Source organism: Scyliorhinus torazame, chromosome 3 (genome assembly GCF_047496885.1).
Source record: "Scyliorhinus torazame isolate Kashiwa2021f chromosome 3, sScyTor2.1, whole genome shotgun sequence".
Taxonomy (NCBI): Eukaryota; Metazoa; Chordata; class Chondrichthyes; order Carcharhiniformes; family Scyliorhinidae; genus Scyliorhinus; species Scyliorhinus torazame.
Genome location: NC_092709.1, coordinates 156,451,372 through 156,471,503, shown reverse-complemented (window position 1 = coordinate 156,471,503; position 20,132 = coordinate 156,451,372). Strand labels below are relative to the sequence as shown.

At 45.6% G+C, this 20,132-nt stretch overlaps 1 protein-coding gene across 1 annotated transcript in view; it reads right to left on the bottom strand.

Annotated features, from left to right (window-relative positions):
* haspin (histone H3 associated protein kinase) overlaps positions 1–20,132 on the bottom strand; it is a 101,880-nt gene that overhangs the window by 30,277 nt on the left and 51,471 nt on the right. The window contains exons 9-12 of the mRNA XM_072496446.1: positions 14,392–14,454; positions 12,129–12,220; positions 174–253; positions 7–95 (exon numbers count right to left, since the gene is read on the bottom strand). Of these exons, the coding sequence (XP_072352547.1) occupies positions 7–95; positions 174–253; positions 12,129–12,220; positions 14,392–14,454 (324 nt within the window). The remainder of the gene's footprint in view (positions 1–6; positions 96–173; positions 254–12,128; positions 12,221–14,391; positions 14,455–20,132) is intronic.

The window sequence follows — 20,132 nt, the reverse complement described above, 5'->3', positions numbered from 1 at the left end:
CCTTACCTGTGTTCAAAATTTAAAGCATTTTCAGCCACAGCCAAGGACGCAGTCACTTGCTGTAGTATACTTCTTGCTGCTTCAAGGGAAGGTATCTGCAGAAACAGTTCGATTTAATGCACTTGCTAGAAAGATAAGAACTGTAATCAATAGAAAACAATTAAAATACTTACCTTTGTATTCATGCTTTCTAGATCACAACCGCCATATTCAAATTCAAAAATGATGTAAAGTTGCTCATTGTGCACTTCATCTAATAAAAAGAAAATATGTTTTACCGGGATGCTGTTCAGCAATGTCAATCATCTGGGGATTTGACAAAACAATTAACCTTTGAGCAAAAATCAATCAACAATTGCTGTATTTAAGCTGCAATTTAATGTAGCTTATTTCATAAAAATAACAAAAAAAAAGTTTGAAGTGACTGAGATGCATGACTGAATTTGAAACTGGAAAGATATTGGGTGGGATTCTCCTCTCCCGGGACTAAGTGCCCGCACCGTCATGAATGCCGTTACGTTTCACGACGGCACGAACAGGGCCCGGTCACGACAATGGGGGCCAGCACGGCACTGGAGCGGTTCACGCCGCTCCAGCCTCCTTACGCAGCGCCAAATGGGCGCCGCGCCAACACGCGCATGCGCAGTTGGGCCAGCTCATTCCTGCGCATGCGCAGTTGGACCGCACCATCCTACGCATGCACGGAGAACTTCTTACGCGCACCGGCCCCTAACCACCATGGCTGCTGGGGTACTGGGGCCGGCCGCGGAGGACCTCCCAGTGAAGGAGCCCCCCCCCCCCCCCACACAGGCCGCCACCCCCCCCTCCCCCTCAGCGTCCCCGCACAGTTCCCGCCGGCAGCGACCAGGGGTGAACGACACCGGCGGGACTGTCATTTTTTTTCACCAGCCGCTCGGCGCATCTGGGCCGGAGAATCGCCACGAGCGGCGATTCTCACGGCGCTGGTTTCGGGGGAGGTGGGAGAATCGTGTGCAGGTGACGGGGCAGCGTGGCGCAACGCGCGCGGTGCCCCGGCGATTCTCCCACCCGGCGTGGGGGGGGGGGGGGGGGGGATACCGCCCAGAATGTTGCTATGTCTCCAATTATTCTCAATTCATATTATTCTGCTGAACATTCAAAGGGTGTTTCTTTAGCAATAAGTTTTCTCAAAGCTATTTAATTTGTCAAGAATACTTTGAATTTTTTAAAATTACTTTCTCAGAGTTACAAAGCCAGAGCTCAGAGTGTGGACAGGGGCAAACCCCCTAATCCAGCTCCTGGCCTGCTCCAAAAACCAATTCAAATTGAATCCAATCCATGGTCCCCACAAGAGACATACAGATCCAGGCATTACACTTGACCTCACGCTCATTTTATCCAAAAGGCCGAGAAGCAATTATACTTTTGGCTAGTCAGACAAATCACTTTGGGAAAGGTAGCGAGACTAGTGATAATAACCCCATTAAAAAAATAGGGTAATTATTCACTTTAAGCTACAAATATTTGCATGGTGGCGCAATGGTTAGCACTGCTGCCTCATGGCGCCAAGGAAACCCGGGTTCGATTCGGCCCCGGGTCACTGTCCGTGTGAAGTTTGCACATTCTCCCAGTATCTGCGTGGGTCTCACTTGCACAATCCAAAGATGTGCAGGGTAGGTGAATTGGCCATGTGAAATTGCTCCTTAATTGGAAAAAAAGAATTGGGTACTTTAAATTAAAACTATATATATTATCAAGCTACAAACACTTTTTTTTAAAAATAACTGTCTGCTCGTTTGTCCAATCGCAACAAAACTAAAAATACAGAGGGAAACCTATCCCATTAAATCATTGGTGACACAGCACATTGATATAATTAAGCTCCACAAAATATCAACGAAAAGAGAATAATTAAATGTGAAATGGAACCCCTAAAATGAGAGAATAGTGAGTTCTTAGAAATTGACAGGGGGTATGGAGTAAGAATTTGGCATCAGTGTTTATTGTAGAAGGGTTAATTCCTGAATTTACTGAAATTTTCACATTATAATAATTAAAGTAAAGCATTAGAGATGCCAGTTAAGCCAATGAGTCCAAACTGTAAGGTCTTGAGAGAAATGGGTGCTAGACATTCAATAGAGTTCAAGAGAAAATTTGAAATGAAACTAATAATTCCTATTTTAGGTGATTAGAAATTTTTGGTTAGATTTTGTCCTGAAAACAAGGTTGCGCTTAAAGCACACATCATACCCAGGATGCCAGCAGCAGCCCTCAGCTAATATCTTAGGAAGGTGGGCTGATTCTGGACCAGCAGCATCCCTCAGGAAAACAGAGCACACAAAATCAAGGTATAAAAGAAAAAAATTGCTCATCTCTTTTGCAATGGCCACTCACTAGGCAAAATTCACAACAAAGAAACCTGTGCGAACCTTGGTGCCTGCTCTTCTCACAATATCACAACTTCCAAGAGGGATCCTAAAGCAGATGTTAGGCCTCAGCAAAACAGAACCCAGTGCCCTTTTTAAACAGCCTGCAAGGGCATCAATATTTCAGACTTTTTTGAAGTATAGAACATGAAATTGATACATCTGGCTCCTGCTCTGCATCTATTTTGGAATTAATGTACCATCAATGACGACAGACAAGAGTCAGAAGTGTAAACTGCGGCTTTAATCAGCTAAAAGACACCTGCTGGCTGCCGGTCCCAGAATGAGGGCAGGGCTGGAGGTTAGCTACCTTTATACTTGAGCCCGAGGGGCGGAGCCAGCCGGGACAAACCCAGACATGTAACAAACAGTAAGAACAGTATGTACAATATAATACAGTGGTTCATCACATTCACCCCGTTTTTTAAAAAAAAAGAGTCCGGCGGGGGTGAAGTGGACGGGTTGAATTAGATATCGAGTTTGTCGGGGGCTTTGACCTTCCGCTGTGAACGCCTCAGTCCCGGCTGTGGTGAGGACACTGGTGTCGGATGAAGCGTTGAGGCCTGCGTATCCAGGTGCGTGTAGTCTTCCGGATAAGCAGCAACGGAGGGAGACGGTGTAGAGTCGTGAGCAGCAATGAAGGGAGATAGTGTAGAGTCGGGGGTAGTGGTGATGGTCACTGGGGAACCGGCGGGTGTCAAGTCCTGAAGGGAGACTGTGTCCTCCCGCCCATCATGGTGTGCCACATAGGCATATTGGGGGTTAGCATGGAGAAGGACCCGTTCGACCAGGGCATCCGACTTGTGACTCCTCGCATGCTTCCGGAGGAGGACGGGCCCTGGAACCGTCAGCCAGGACCGGAGCGAGACCCCGGAGGTGGACTTCCTGGGGAAGACAAACATCCTCTCATGAGGGGTCACATTAATGGCGGTACACAGGAGCGACCGGATGGAGTGGAGCGCATCGGGAAGGACCTCCTGCCAGCAGGAGACAGGGAGACCTCTAGACCGTAGGGCAAGAAGGACGGCCTTCCAAACCCTCGCCTTCTCCCTCTCCACCTGTCCATTTCCTCGGGGGTTGTAGCTGGTAGTCCTGCTTGAGGCGATGCCCTTGCTAAGCAGGAACTGACGCAGCTCATCACTCATGAAGGAGGAACCCCGATCACTATGGATGTAAGTGGGGAAACCGAACAATGTGAAGAGGCTGTGCAGGGCCTTGATGTCTGTGGCAGAGGTCATGTCAGGGCACGGGATGGCGAAAGGGAAACGCGAGTACTCATCAATGATGTTGAGAAAGTACACCTTACGGTCAGTGGCGGGGAGGGGCCCTTTGAAATCGATGCTGAGGCACTCAAAGGAGCGGGAGGCCTTTACCAGGTGTGCTCTATCCGGCCAATAGAAGTGTGGTTTGCACTCCGCGCAGACCTGGCAGTCCCTGGTCACGGACCTGACCTCCTCGATGGAGTACGGCAGGTTGCGGGCCTTGATAAAATGGAACAAACGGGTGAACCCAGGGTGTCAGAGGTCATTGTGGAGGGCCCGAAGTCGGTCTACTTGTGCGCTGGCACATGTACTGTGGGGTAGGGCATCTGGGGGCTCATTGAGCTTCCCAGGTCGATACAAGATATCATAATTATAGGTGGAGAGTTTGATCCTCCACCTTAGGATCTTGTCATTCTTGATCTTGCCCCGCTGCGTATTGTTAAACATGAAGGCAATCGACCGTTGGTCAGTAAGGAGAGTGAATCGCCTGCCGGCCAGGTAATGCCTCCAATGTCGCACAGCTTCCACAATGGCCTGGGCTTCCTTTGCAACAGTGTGTCGAATTTCGGAGCCCTGGAGGGTACGGGAGAAGAAAGCCACGGGCCTGCCCGCCTGGTTGAGGGTAGCGGCCAGATCAAAGTCAGATGCATAGCTCTCCACTTGGAACGAGATGGACTCGTCTACTGCGTGCATCGTGGCTTTGGTAATATCTGTTTTGATGCGGTTGAAGGCCAGGCGGGCCTCAGCCTTCAGGGGAAAAATGGTGGATCTAATGAGTGGGCGGGCCTTGTCCGCATTATTGGGGACCCACTGGGCATAATAGGAAAAGAACCCCGAAGAAGACCGAGACTCCATTGGTGACGCCGAAGGGGACCCTGAGGAAGTGGTAGAGGCAGCCATCTGCCTCGAAGGCAGTGGAATGGCGGTCCTCCGGGCGGATAGGCAGCTGGTGGTACGCGGACTTGGAGTCAACAGTGGAGAAGACTCAATACTGCGCAATCCGATTGACCATATCAGATATGCGGGGAAGGGGGTACGCGTCGAGCTGCGTGTACCGGTTGATCGTCTGACTGTAGTCGATGACCATCCGGTGCTTCTCCCCAGTTTTGACGACCACCACTTGGACTCCCCAGGGGCTAGTACTGGCCTCTATGACCCCTTCCTGCAGGAGTCGCTGGACCTCCGACCTGATAAAGGCCATGTCCTGAGCACTGTATCGTCTGCTCCTAGTGGCGACGGGCTTACAGTCCGGGGTGAGGTTACAAAGAGCAGGGGTGGGGCGACCTTAAGGGTCGAGAGGCTACAGACGATGAGAGGGGGCAGGGGTCCATCAAACTCCAAGGTAAGACTTTTGAGGTGGCATTGGAAATCTAGACCTAGTAGTAGGGCAGCGCAGAGTTGGGGGAGGACGTAGAGCGTGACATTTTTGTACTCGACGCCCCGCACTGTAAGGGTTGCGACTCAGTACCCACGGAATGTGATTCGGAAGCCAGGGAGATTTTCTGGGTCGCGGGTAAAATTGGGAGGGAGCAGCACCGTACCATATCTGGGTGAATGAAACTCTCCGTGCTCCCGGAGTCGAAGGGGCAGGTCGTCTCGTGGCCGTTGATCCGGACGGCCATCATGGATTTAGTGAAGAGATGAGGTCGAGATTGGTCGAGGGTGATGGAGGCGAGCTTCGGAAGGTGGGTGGGCTGATCGAGGGTAGCGGAGGTCAGCGTACGATCTGGTGAGCAGGGGTTCCAGGAGGCGGCGGGGTGATTCCAAGATGGCGGCCCCCACAGGTCGCACGTGGCGGTTGGCTTTGAAGATGGCGGCCCCCACGGGTCGCACGTGGTGTCCACGATGGCGGCCCGCACATGGCGTCAAAGATGACGGCCCCCACGGGTGGCACGTGGAAGATGGGGGCGGTCCCCGTGGGCTACAAGCAGCGTTGCTGGGTTTAGAAACTGGTCGGGCCTGGTAGACTTTAGAGAAATGGCCCTTCTTTCCGCACCCATTGCAGATCGCGCTCCTCGCTGGGCAGCGTTGTCTGGGGTACTTACCTTGGCCACAGAAGTAACATTTCAGGCCTCCGGAGTTGGCGGGTCGCTGCGCGGCACAGGCTTGCAGCACCCCTGGGTCGGGCAATGACAGAGCCTACAACGGTGCCGCGTGGTCGGAGGTGTAGGCATCCATGTTTGGAAGGCCACTTCCAAAGAGTCCGAGAGTTGTACTGTGTCTTGGAGGTCGAGTGTACCCCCTTATAGTAGGCGCTGGCGGATGTAATTCGATTTTATGCCTGCGACATAGGCGTCCCGGATCAGCAATTTGGTGTGCTTGACAGCCGATACCACCTTATAACTGCAGTTCCGGCCGAGTACCCGCAAGACGTGCAGAAAGTCAGCTTGCGATTCTCCAGGGGCGCTGTCTCCTCATGGCAAGGAGATGCCTAGCGTACACCTCGTTGACTTCCTTAACATACTGCCCCTTCAACAGCATTATCGCATCCTCGAACGAGGTAGCGCCTCTGATAAGAAGGAAAACTTGCGGGCTCACCCGGGAGTTGTGGACTCGCAGCTTGTGGGCGTCAGAGGTGGCGGAGGAATCAATGTAAGATTCAAAGCAGCTTAGCCAGTGTTCAAACATGGCAGTGGCGTTGGCTGCTTGGGGGTCTGTAGAAGCCAGGTATTTCAAATACAACTAGTATAGGTAAAAGATAGCTGTTTAAGTACTCATTTTTAAAAATGAGAATTTCAGCACACATAAATTCAGGACTTCAATATGATACATGAAACATCATAAAATTCCATTATAAGATTATAGCAGCACAGTTGCAAGACAATTTGACACTGCTTGTGCTAATTGTCAATGCCAAGGACTGAGTTCCATGGCAACTAGGTGGCAAGAGTCTAATGCAGTTTGTAAGAGCATTGAATCATATATATATTCTCGATATGAAGTCTCAATTGTTACATTAGCCAAGCCAGCTAAAAGATTAGCAAAATATCACATTCCATAACATGTAGACATGAAACAATTAAAAAGCTGACGTTGCACATTGAAGATGGACGGCTTGCCATCAAATCAAATGTGTTTGAGTCTAACCCAAACCAATTAGGATTATATTGGGGTGTGATTAGATGACTTAAGACAGATATGAAAGTGTATTGTCTTTGGGGGTGTGTTGTGCGAAGATGTCTTTGTGTTGTCTTTCTGTTAGTTTAGTCAGTTTTGTCCTTTATAGACTCCATTTTAGAGATGTCTTTTGGGGGTTCTGTCAGTTTAACAGTCTGTGTCAGTGATGTTAGTCCACTTTTGACTTGAGTTTGAGTTTAGCTGAAGATTAGCTTTCTCTCTCTCTTCATGTTTCATTGCCAGACTTTGACCTTTTAAAAGTTACTTTCGAGCTGTCTGCCTAAGCAAAGAAAGATAATGTCTGTAATTCTCTGAAAGCTTCGAATTGTCTACGAATTGCCTTTTAAATGACTTTCAAATTGTAATCATGCGACTACAAATAAAACAATTCTTTTTTGGCACCCGAGAAGTTTATACTGCAAATTTCTGCTGAGTTCCAGTATTCGCAAAGTGCTACTGATAACCGAATAGCAGAAATAATATAAATTCCTCCAACTATACACAGTCAAATAATACAAGGAATCGAACAACTTGACATAGTCTACAAATCTTACAACTTGTCGTATTGCGCCAGGACTTGATTCATCAACTAAGCTTCCCCCAAACTTGGTGTAGTTCGACAGGTTAAGATCCCATAAATTTAAGATCCCTTCATTTTGGCGTAGTCAGGCAGAAGGGGGGAATACTGAGGACGACCTTCGGAGGCCCAGGTGACGACGGAAAGCTTCGAAGATAATCGGAGGAGGTCGGGAAGCTTCGGAGATAATCTGAGGAGGCCCAGAAGACAGCCGGAACCCACGGCTAGACTAGGGTAAGAAATATCTTTTTCACCCATTAAAAGTCTTAAAGCCGCATCAATCAGCATTTCGACCCTTGAAAAGAACATTTTTTATAGACTGTGTTAAATAAATCAAGTGCCAGTGTTCAGACTATCAGACGTGACTGGAAGATTAGTCACTGCAGTAACTAAAATAAAACGGCAGTCAGCGATCAAGAAAAGTTATGGCTGATCCAAATCAAAGTGTAGATTCAGAGCCTTTAGCAGGCAGAAAATTACTCTCCACTACATCCAAGGGGGGGTGCTGGAATACCAGATGTTTCTGTTGAAGACATGTTGGGGGATTTTAGATCTTTCATTCGTAGACAATTTGGACTGTCTGAAGTTGCTACAAAAATTGAATCAAAATATGATATCCCCAAAGGACAGTGGTCCCTTGATAATATCAAGAAGGCATGGGGTAAGACCACACGGTTAAACGGTGGAAGACGTATGAAATGGTCTTTTGCAGTAATGGCACAGCTCCAAAAACATCGAAACAATTGCAAAAATTAAATTTGATCATGAGTATAGGTCCACTAAAAAGCAACTACTTGCAGTTGTTGAAGAATTGCAAGATGCAAAATCCAAACTTGAGTATTATGATGAAATTAAAACAGATTTGCAAGTTGCAAAATCCAAACTTGAGCATTGATGAAATTAGAACAGATTTGCAAAACAAAACCTCTGAACTCCAGCAATTTCAAATCCAAGTTTTTAAAGTGGAGTCAAAATACCAACAGTTGCAATTAAATACTGAACGAAGTGATGATGAGTATAGGTCTACTAAAAAACAACTAATTGCAGTTATTGAAGAATTGCAAGATGCAAAATCCAAACTTGAATATTATGATGAAATTAAAACAGATTTGCAAGTTGCAAAATCCAAACTTGAGCATTATGATGAAATTAAAACAGAATTGCGAGATGCAAAATCCAAACTTGAGACAGATTTGCAAAACAAAACCTCTGAACTTCAGCAGTTATCTTTTCAAATAACAGAATTCCAAAATCAAGTTGTTGAAGTGGAGTCAAAATACCGACAATTGCAATTAAAAACTGAGCGAATTGAACTTGAAAATTGCAAGTTAATGAAAGAAAGATGTGTTTTAGCTGAACACTGCAAAATTTCTGTGCAGAAATTTGAACAAACAGCACAAACTCAGAAAGCAGCCCAAGCACCCCACCTAGTGGCACAATCGGCAATTGCACAGCCGAGAACAAACGTCTCGAATAAATCAGTTACTTTGTCAGATGAATCAGACGTAGATAGTGTTCAAATCCAGCCCATGTTACCTGCTGCTCCAGCGGTGGCTGTTGCAGCACCTGCAGGAATATCAGCAGTAACTACAATTTCACCACCAGCGCCAGGGCAAACATGTACCCTTGCTCCATTAAAATCACGTAAGGAAATACCACAATGTCTTTTCTGTGGTAGAGTAGGACACTGGATGGCAAAATGCTATCAAAAACGGATGGATTCGAGAGATGATAATGAAGTAGACAATGTTCACTACAATACATTTCCACCTTGTGGTCAACCATGTAACGCGTACCAACAAGACACACCCAGTTTGGCTTCTGGTCAGCAACACTGGCTAAGCAACTACAACCATGGTTTGCTTTTACAGTTAATCAACAACATTATCATAATAGCCCAACTGTTTACCACATGGCTTTACAGAATCATCTCAGGCAACTGCCTGTTCGGCCTTCCACCATTATCCAATATGAAGATGATGTTCTGATAACCTCCATCAATAAAGATGATCATGACAAAGACTTATGGGTGGTCTTGAACCACCTCAGTACTAACAGTCACAAAGCTAGCTTTCACAAAGCACAAATTGCCCAGAAAGATGTTTACTTGGGACAGAAAATTTCCAAACAAAAAAGAGAACTTACTCAGAACAGAACGGCTGCCATCAAAGCAGCTAAAGAACCCTCAATGTATCGCTAAAAAGTTGCCAAGAACTGTCAACTTAAGAAAACTGTCATTATTCTGAACGTTGCTTTATTAATTTAAAGAAATTAACATATCTTGTTAGCTGTGTTTCCTTTAACAGAATCGACAAATTCATCTACAGAAAATCAAGATACAGCACAAGATTGGTTCGTTATATATTTAATAAGTTATTGTATTTGATATTTTAAAATAAATGTTTAAAATTAGCCTGGAAATTAAAACTTCAAACAATGTGGAAGCTGTTTTTAAAAAAAAAAAAACCAACAATCTTTGATTAAAAGCCAAAAGAACATATCGTTCAAAGAAATTTGATAACGGGAATTTGGCAGCAATCCAACTTTTACTCACAGTCCATTTGAGTGACAAAAAAAAAGTTTAAAGATACGAATGGCATCATTCCAAGCTATACGCCTCTTTTTGTCTCTGTAAGAAAATTAACCCTTTCAACAAGCTTTTGTGTATAATCCAGAGGATGTCCATTTTGATAATCATTTTACCATTTATTACTAGATCATATGTTCAACTTTTATTGTATAATCATTTTACATGAAGTTATTATTAATTACCAATGTGATCAAATTTGATTAATTTATTAATTATAATAATTATTTTGAAATGCCTGTTGTATTTTAAGTGTCAATTTTATTGTTTAAAACTGCAATGATTCTTTGCGCTTTTACCTATCCTATCGCATTAATGATGTATTTAACCTTTTCTGATATATCTCACTTAATTTTTCGATTTATCAAAGGGTCGACTGTAGAACCAGGTATTTCAAATACAACTAGTATAGGTAAAAGATAGCTGTTTAAGTACTCATTTTTAAAAATGAGAATTTCAGCACACATAAATTCAGGACTTCAATATGATACATGAAACAGCATAAAATTCCATTATATTATAGCAGCACAGTTGCAAGACAAATTGACACTGCTTGTGCTAATTGTCAAGGCCAAGGACTGAGTTCCATGGCAACTAGGTGGCAAGAGTCCAATGCAGTTTGTAAGAGCATTGAATCATATATATATTCTCGATATGAAGTCTCAATTGTTACATTAGCCAAGCCAGCTAAAAGATTAGCAAAATATCACATTCCATAACATGTAGACATGAAACAATTAAAAAGCTGACGTTGCACATTGAAGATGGACGGCTTGCCATCAAATCAAATGTGTTTGAGTCTAACCCAAACCAATTAGGATTATATTGGGGTGTGATTAGATGACTTAAGACAGATATGAAAGTGTATTGTCTTTGGGGGTGTGTTGTGCGAAGATGTCTTTGTGTTGTCTTTCTGTTTAGTCAGTTTTGTCCTTTATAGTCTCCATTTTAGAGATGTCTTTTGGGGGTTCTGTCAGTTTAACAGTCTGTGTCAGTGATGTTAGTCCACTTTTGACTTGAGTTTGAGTTTAGCTGAAGATTAGCTTTCTCTCTCTCTTCATGTTTCATTGCCAGACTTTGACCTTTTAAAAGTTACTTTCGAGCTGTCTGCCTAAGCAAAGAAAGATAATGTCTGTAATTCTCTGAAAGCTTCGAATTGTCTACGAATTGCCTTTTAAATGACTTTCAAATTGTAATCAAGCGACTACAAATAAAACAATTCTTTTTTGGCACCCGAGAAGTTTATACTGCAAATTTCTGCTGAGTTCCAGTATTCGCAAAGTGCTACTGATAACCGAATAGCAGAAATAATATAAATTCCTTCAACTATACACAGTCGAATAATACAAGGAATCGAACAACTTGACAGTCTACAAATATTACAAATCTTACAACTTGTCGTATTGCGCCAGGACTTGATTCATCAACTAAGTTTCCCCCAAACTTGGTGTAGTTCGACAGGTTAAGATCCCATAAATTTAAGATTCCTTCATGGTCCAGCTTCAGGCGATTAGGCTTGCGTGATGGATCCATCTTAAAATTTTAGCTGATTAAATTAATGTACCATCAATGACGACAGACGAGAGTCGGAAGAGTAAACTGCGGCTTTAATCAGCTAAAAGACACCTGCTGGCTGCCGGTCCCAGAATGAGGGTAGGGCTGGAGGTTAGCTACCTTTATACTTGAGCCCGAGGGGCGGAGCCAGCCGGGACAAACCCAGACATGTAACAAACAGTAAGTACAATAAGTAACAGTATATACAATATAATACAGTGGCTCACCACAGGAATGAACTAATTTCTCCCCTAATGATTCTGATCAATCTTTAGTACTCTGGTAACATTGGAAAATAAAATTGGAATCAATAAGTGGCAAGGAAGAGGAATCCACGCTATAATAGAAGCATCTTGTACTTAGGAAAAAGTTGGTATAATTGACTGAATGACCGTTGCTTGCTCTGTATTTTGCTATGCTTTCATAAATGGCATGCAAGAAATCACAACATTCCCTATTCAATTTGGTTCTCATTTACCTGCTGCAAGTAGACCACAAACATCAACGGTGGTCTCAAATTTTGGAAAGTGCATCTCAATTCTCTTAGTTGTGCCAGAAAATAATTGTTTTCAGGAACAGCAGACAAAATTTGTAACATCATAAAGACAAGCTATTAATATTCTCACCTGGACGGTCGTTTTCAGAAGTCTTGATTTGATGATACTTGTCCCAAGCTTTAAGTAAATCCAGAGGGTAAGAATCTTTCACACAATGCACACTATAAATCAAGAATTTAATTTACTTCATGTGTTATTCAGTACAATTTAATTCAAAAGTACATTGGAACAAAAGTACAAGGATAGAGAATAGAGACCTCTTTTTTTATCCAGCGTGATGAAACTAAAGCTATCGCCAAAATATGTGCAATAATTAGGAACAGCAAGAATCTTCAACCTCCATGCTGCAGAAGATTTAACGGATGCGATCTACCCAAATGGGAACAGAGTCTCATAACGAGCGTATTTTAGCCGGTGGCCCCCGGCGCTCGGGAGTGCCGGGAAAGCCCACGCTATTGAACGAGATTCCGTTCCCATTCGGATGAAGTCAGGGCCTCAGCAGGGGACTCCCCAACGAGGCCGCACTTAGTCCTGTTTTCCGCTCGCCGGAATACCTGCTTGAAGGAGATTGGGATGCCATTTAAAAATTAAATTGAAAATTAAGCATCTTGATCGCTCGCCTCCCTGAGGTGACCCTGAACCCCCAACGCCCTAACTCACCTATCAGCCCCACCCAGCGCAGGGTGCCCCAGGTCTGATCCCACCACAGGAAGAATGCCAGCTTGGTACCTTGGCATTGCCAGGTTGGCACCAGCTGGCAGTGCCAGGCTGCCAGCCTGCCCAGAGGGCATGCACCTGAGAGCCTCCAATCCCCTGGGAAATCCCCACGAATGCTGTTCCATTTGGTCTCCATTTGTGAATACCGGCATTGAACGGCACCAATGTCTCCAAGGCGAAGGTGCTAGATCCCAACACTTTGGTTAGAACCTGGGCGTGCATATTACAGTGAGACGAGCTGTCTTGCCCCAATATGCAGGTTCGATTCCCGGCTTAGGTCACTGTCTGTGTCTTACTTATTGTACTTACTGTTTGTTACATGTCTGGGTTTGTCCCTGCACGTTCTCCCTGTGTCTGCGTGGGTTTCCTCCGGGTGCTCTAGTTTCCTCCCACAGTCCAAAGATGTGCAGGTTAGGTGGATTGGCAGTGTTAAATTGCCCTTAGGTTAGGTGGGGTACTGGGTTACAGGGATATGGTGGAGGTGTTAGTTTAAGGAGGGTGCTCTTTGCAAGAGCTGGTGCAGACACGATGGGCCGAATGGCCTACTTCTGCACTGTGACTTCTATGATTCTATAAAAAGTGATCCTCCCACAGTGGGCGGGATTCACATCGCGACATCTCGCAAGAATCACGTTAGATCTCACAAGGAGTGACGAGCCGGGTAATTCCAGAAGAGGGATCTCCTGGCATCTACCAGCTGTGTCGCGCCGCACTACTTTTCGGGCCTAACGCGGCTGGTAGATCGCGCCTAACCTCTCTTTCATGGTCCAGGGAATAGGAGTGCCTTGGTGCTCTGGATGGTAGGGTTGGCTCCAATCCTGCTGCTTTATCACACCAAAACAAAATTATGAATATTTGGGATTCAGATCGCTCCTCTTCTCTGGATCCCAATGACAGTTGCCACTTACATCTTTGATGAGGATGATGTACTGGACTCCAGGAAATCGAGGTCCTGTCTTATTTTCATATTATTCTAACAGAGTGGAGCTGGTCCAGAAAGATGACAGAAGGGCAGTGGAATTTCAGCACCAATATATCTAAAATGTGCGTATCAACACAAATGGCTATTGGCCATGTTATTAAATGTGTGTACATCTGCTACGGAAAACAAAGGTACATTGGAACTACAAGAGCAAAATATAACTAATTTACACACACAATTTCCAATTGGATAACTCTTTCAAATAGCCACCCTAAACACAATGGGCTGAATGGCCTTTGTGCAGTGAGATTCGATGATCAATCTGCCAGAAAAATTTATATTTTTCAGTTGTCAATTATTTTCTGAAATTTAAGTATTCATTACAATTATTAAACCCTTGATAGAGACATCATCAGGCTGGTATTTAACCTCTAACAGTTAGCTTCAAATCCTTCAAACTCTGAACACCACCATTGTGATTTGTCAGATTCTTGCTCATTGCATTTTCAGTGTATTAATTTTGTTATCCAAAAGGAAGTTCTTTAACAAAAGCAGCCAAAAAGATTGTGCCATCTTTTTGAAGTAACCTTTTCAAAAACCATCAATATCATTAACTGATGCTAATGTTGGTGAGAGGTAATAACAGTACTTTTACAGAATTCAAATGAAAAATCCAGAGATAAGTGCACTTACGAATGTAAGGAAATAAATCCAATTGTGCAGTTTTCTCTTTCTTCACTCAGTTCACTTAGTTCCCTAAGGGAGAAATATTTTTCCATTAAGAATTACTGTTGTATGAAATGTTTAAAGAACAATTCAATTGAGCACTGGGTAGCGCTGTGCCATGCAGTCTAAAACCGATTAACAGCTCTGCTGAATGGCTTTGAATCCAGGCTACCTGAACCCAATAGGAGGTTTTCTCTCTAATAATTAGAAACATATCAAGTGTAATGATTTTTGGCAGTGTCAATTCAATTCTTTTTTTAAATACATTAAGAGTATCCAATTCTTTATTTTCCAATTAAGGGGCAATTTAGCATGGCAAATTCACCTAATCTGCACATCTTTTTGGGTTGCGCGGGTGAGACCCACGCAGGCACGACGAGAATTTGCAAACTCCAAACGGACAGTGTCCCAGGGGGGATCAAACTTGGGTCCTCAGCACCGGGAAGCAGCAGTGCTAACCACTGAACTACCATGCCACCCGTCAATTCAGTTCTAAGTGGGCACAAAAAACGGTTATGATTCAGCTGCAATTTGAATGCTTCAGCCAGAAAGGACATAAGAAATATAAATTACTCTGGTACAGTATGGCATTCTCTTCACAAGGAAGACATTACAGGGTAGTCAGGCAGAATATAGCAGTGTTATTAGATACCTTTGCCAGATTGGGAATTCAGATGTAGGTGACTGCATTTCTGATTAGCAAATTATTTTAAAAAGAGCAATGATCACCATTGAACATGTAGGGCGTAAGCTGTACCAATAGTTACTTGGTAATACAGAACTTGAATATTGCGGAAAACAGAAATATGTTGCCCAAGTTCTTCATCTTGCACTCATCAGGACAAAGACCATAAGACATCGGAGCAGAATTAGGCCAATCGGCCCATCGAGTCTGCTCCACTATTCAATCATGGCTGATATTTTTCTCATCCCCATTCTCCTGCCATTTCCCCGTAACCCCGGATTCCCTTATTAACCAATGAACCTATCTATCTCTGTCGAAAGACACTCAGTGATTTGGCCTCCACAACGTCAACAGCAATGAATTCCAAATTCACGACCCTCTGGTTGAAGAAATTTGTCATCTAAGTTTTACAGAACCATCCCTTCAGTCTGAGGCTGTGCGCTCAGGTTCTAGTCTCTCCTTTAGTTGAAACATCCTCTTCACGTTCACTCTATCTCGACCTTTCAGTATTCTGTAAGTTTCAATGAGATCCCCCCTCATCCTTCTCAACTCCAACGAGTACAGACCCAGAGTCCTCAACCGTTCCTCTTTTGACAATTCCCTCATTCTGGGGATCATGCTTGTGAACCACCTCTGGACCCTTTCCAAGGCCAGCACATCCCTCCTTATATACGGGGCCCAAAATTGCACACAATACTCCAAATGGGGTCTGATCAGAGCCTTATACAGCCTCAACAGTACATCCCTGCTCTTATATTCTAGCTCTCTTAACATGAATGCTAGCATTGCATTTGCCTTCCTAACTGCCGACTGAACCTGCATGTTAACCTGAAGAGAATCCTGAACTAGGACTAGTAAGTCCCTTTGTGCTTCTGATTTTCGAAGCCTTTTCCCATTTAGAAAATAGTTTATGCCTCTATTCTGCATAACTTTTCCAAATTGTATTCAATCTGCCACTTCTTTGCCCACTCTCCTAACCTGTCCAGGTCCTTCTGCTTCCTCAACACAACCTCTACATATATTTGTATCATCTTCAAACTTAGCAACAATGCCCTCAGAACCTTCTTCCAGATCATTAATGCAAGAATGGCAAATTTCAAATGATCACAACAATTTATACCATAGGGGAAAAGGGTTGGTTGGCAAGTCGACTGTGATTGGCCAAGGTGTTGCCGTGTAAAAAAACAACAGGGAAGTATAGTCTTCCCAAAGTTCCCAGTTAATTCAGAAAAGGAACACAGCTTGAACATATCCCTTCCGTTTAAAGGAGTTCCTGCATACAAATGGATATCACTTCTTTTTTTAAAAAAACATTTTATTAGGGTATTTGTAGTATTTATAATAATAACAATAACAGCAACATAAACATGGTACATAAAACATTTCCATCCCTATCCCATGCTTCGCACCCCCAATAATGAAACAATAGCCTAACCCCCCCCCCCCCCCCCACCTTCTTTTTGCATCTGCTGACATTTTAATTTTCTCCAAGAAAATCAACGAACGGTTGCCACCTCCAGACGAACTCCAACGTTGACCCTCTTGGGGCGAACTTTATTTTCTCAAGACTGAGAAACCCAGCCATGTCACTAACCCAAGTTTCTAATTTCAGGGGCATCGAGTCCGTCCACATTAACAGAATCTATCTCCAGGCTACCAGGGAGGCATTGGTCAAAACGTCAGCCTCTCTCGCCCCCTGGACTCCCGGCTCTTCCGACACTCCAAAGATCTCCACCTCTGGACTCGGCGGCACCACCAGTGTTTTAAGTACCATGGACATAGACTTAGCAAAACCCTGCCAAAATCCTCTAAGCTTCGGGCATGCCCAAAACATGTGGACATGATTTGCTGAGCCTCCGGTGCACCTCGCACACCTGTCCTCTACCTCAAAGAACTTGCTCATCCGGGCCACTGTCATGTGTGCCCGGCGAACTATCTTCAATTATATCAGGCTAAGTCTGGCAAATGATGAGGATGTGTTAACCCTGCTTAAGGCATCCGCCCACAGACCTGCCTCCATCTCTCCTTCTAGCTCACCTTCCCACTTGCCCTTTAGTTCCTCTATCGGAGTTTCCTCCACCTCCATAAGTACTTGGTAGATATTTGATACCTTCCCCTCTCCCACGCATGTTCTGGATACTAGCCTGTCGTGTATCGCAATAGCAGGAAGGTCAGAACCTGCCTTCTGAAAAAAATCATGTACCTGCAGATATCTAAACCCACTCCCTGCTGGCAATTCAAATTTCTCCTCTCAAGCCTTCAAGCTAGGGAAGCTTCAGTCTATGAATAGATCTCCCATCTTCACAATTCCTGCTCTCTGCCATCCCCGGAACCCTCCATCCAGTCTACCCGGAACAAACCGATGGTTGTTGTATATCGGGGCCCAAACCTATGCTCCCTCCACTCTCCTGTATTTCCTCCACTGTCCCCAGATTCTCAGAGCCGCTACTACCACTGGGCTTGTGGAGTTATCAGGCCGGCGAGAACGGAAGAGGAGCCATTATTAGTGCCCCCAAACTGGTGTTCTTACACAATGCCGCCTCTACTCGTTTCCATGCTGGACTCCCCCCCACTACCCACTTCCTAATTATGGCTACATTAGCGCCCAGTAGTAGTTACAAAATCCGGCAGCGCCAACCCACCCTCCCCCCGACTGCACTTCAACAGCACTTTCTTCACTCGCAGGGTTTTACCCGCCCACACGAAGACCGAGATCACCTTATTCACCCTTTTAAAAAAGGCCCTCGGGAAGAAGATGGGGAGGCACTGAAAGACAAACGGGAATCTGGGAAGGACTGTCATTTTCACGGTCTGTACCCTCCCCGCCAGTGATAGCGGGAGCATGTCCCATCTCTTAAAATCCTGCTTCATTTGTTCTACGAGCCGGGACAGGTTTAACTTGTGCAATGTCTCCCATTCCCAAGCCACCTGGATTCCCAGATAGCGAAAGCTCCTTCCTACCATTCTAAACGGCAGTTCTCCCAGTCTCCTCTCCTGCCCTCTCACCTGGATTGGGAACATCTTACTTTTCACCCATGTTCAGTTTATACCCCGAAAACCTGCCAAATTGCCCTAAAATCCGCATAGCTTCCACCCCCCCCCCCCCCCCCCCCCCATCCCCTCTAACGGGTCCGAAATGTGCAGGAGCAAGTCATACGCGTAGAGCAAGACCCGGTGTTCCACCCCCCCCCCATCCCACCACCGATCCAACCCTTTCCAGTTCCTAGAAGATCTTAACGCCATAGCCAATGGCTCTATGGCCAGAGCAAACAGCAGCGGGGAGAGAGGACACCTTTGTCTTGTCCCTCGATGCAGTTTAAAACACCCCGACATCAACCGATTCATGCACACACTTGCCACTGGTGCCTGATACAGCAACCGCATCCAGTCAATGAAGCCCTGACCAAATCTGAACATTCCTAACACCTCCCATCCCAATTTCACTGCAGCCGATCAAAAGCCTTCTCCGCATCCATCTAACACCTCCCACAAATAATTTCACTCCACCCGATCAAAAGCCTTCTCCGCATTCATCGCAACGCCACCTCCGTCTTCGCCTCTTCTCTTCTCTCCTCCTCCTCCTCCTCCTCCTCCTTCCCCCCCCCCCCCCCCCCCCCTGGCCTTCTAACATTGGCCGTGAGTTGCCTGCCCTTTACAAACCCCGTCTGGTCTTCCCTTATCAGCCACGGGATACAGCCCTCGATCCTTGTGGCCAGTATCTTAGCCAACAGTTTGCCGGCCACCTTCAATAGGGAGATTGGCCTGTATGACCCGCATTACTCAGGGTCCTTCTCCTGTTTCAGAATCAGTGAAATCAAGGCCTGCGACATTGTTGGGGGAAGGGCTCCCTTCTCCCTTGCCTCATTATATGTCCTCACCAGCAGTGGGCCCAATCTCTCAGCGAACCTTCTTCTAGAATTCCATTGGGTAGCCATCCGGCCCCGGGGCCTTTCCCCACTGCATGCCCTCCAGCCCTTCCATTATTTCCTCAATTCGGGCTTCCAGCTCTTCCACCAGTTCCTCCTCCACTCTCGGGAACCTCAACTGACCCAGGAACTGCCTCATCCCGTCCACCCCAGCCGGGGGCTCCGACTCCGATTTATTGTAGAAATCCTTAAACACCTCATTCGCCCCAACTGGGTCCAGGACCGCCTTCCCACCTCTGTTCTTTACTCTACCCATTTCCCTGGCCGCCTCCCTTTTCCTAAGCTTGTGCGCTCACATTCTGCTCGTCTTTTCCCCATACTCATATACCTCTCCCCTTGCCTTCCTCAGTTGTTCCATCGCCTTTCCTGTAGATAACAGCTCAAACTCCACCTTAACCTCTGCCGCTCCTTCAGTAACCCCGCATCGGGCTTCCGAATATCTCCTATCCACCCGGAGTATATCCTCAACCAACCTATCCCTCTCTGCTCGTTCCACCTTTTCTCTACGGGCCGGTATCAAAATTAATTCTCCTCGAACCACTGCATTCAGAGCTTCCCACACCGTTGCTGCCGAGACTTCCCCCGTATCATTAATTTCCAGATAATTCTGGATGGACTTGTGCACCTGCCCACAGACCGCCTCATCCGCTAATAGTCCCACATCCAACCTCCATAACGGGCGCTGCCTTCTTTGCATACTGACCCGTAGATCCACCCAATGTGGGACATGATCCTACACCGTGATTGCAGAGTACTCGATATCCACCACCCCCGGCAGTAGAGCCCTGCTCAGGATCTGAGAGTATACCTTGTGAACATGGGAGAAAAAAGAAAATTCCTTCGCTCTTGGCCGTCCAAACCTCCATGGGGCTACCCCCCCCATCTGCTCCATAAACCCCTTTAGTTCCTTCGCCGCGACTGGTACCATCCCTGTGCTAGATTTTGAACAGTCCAATCCTGGATCATTGACTGTGTTGAAATCGCTCCCCATGATCAAATTATGCGACTCTAGGTCTGGGATCTTACCTAACACCCGCCTCAAATTCCACATCATCACAGTTTGGAGCATTTACGTTCACAAGTACCACCCGCATCCC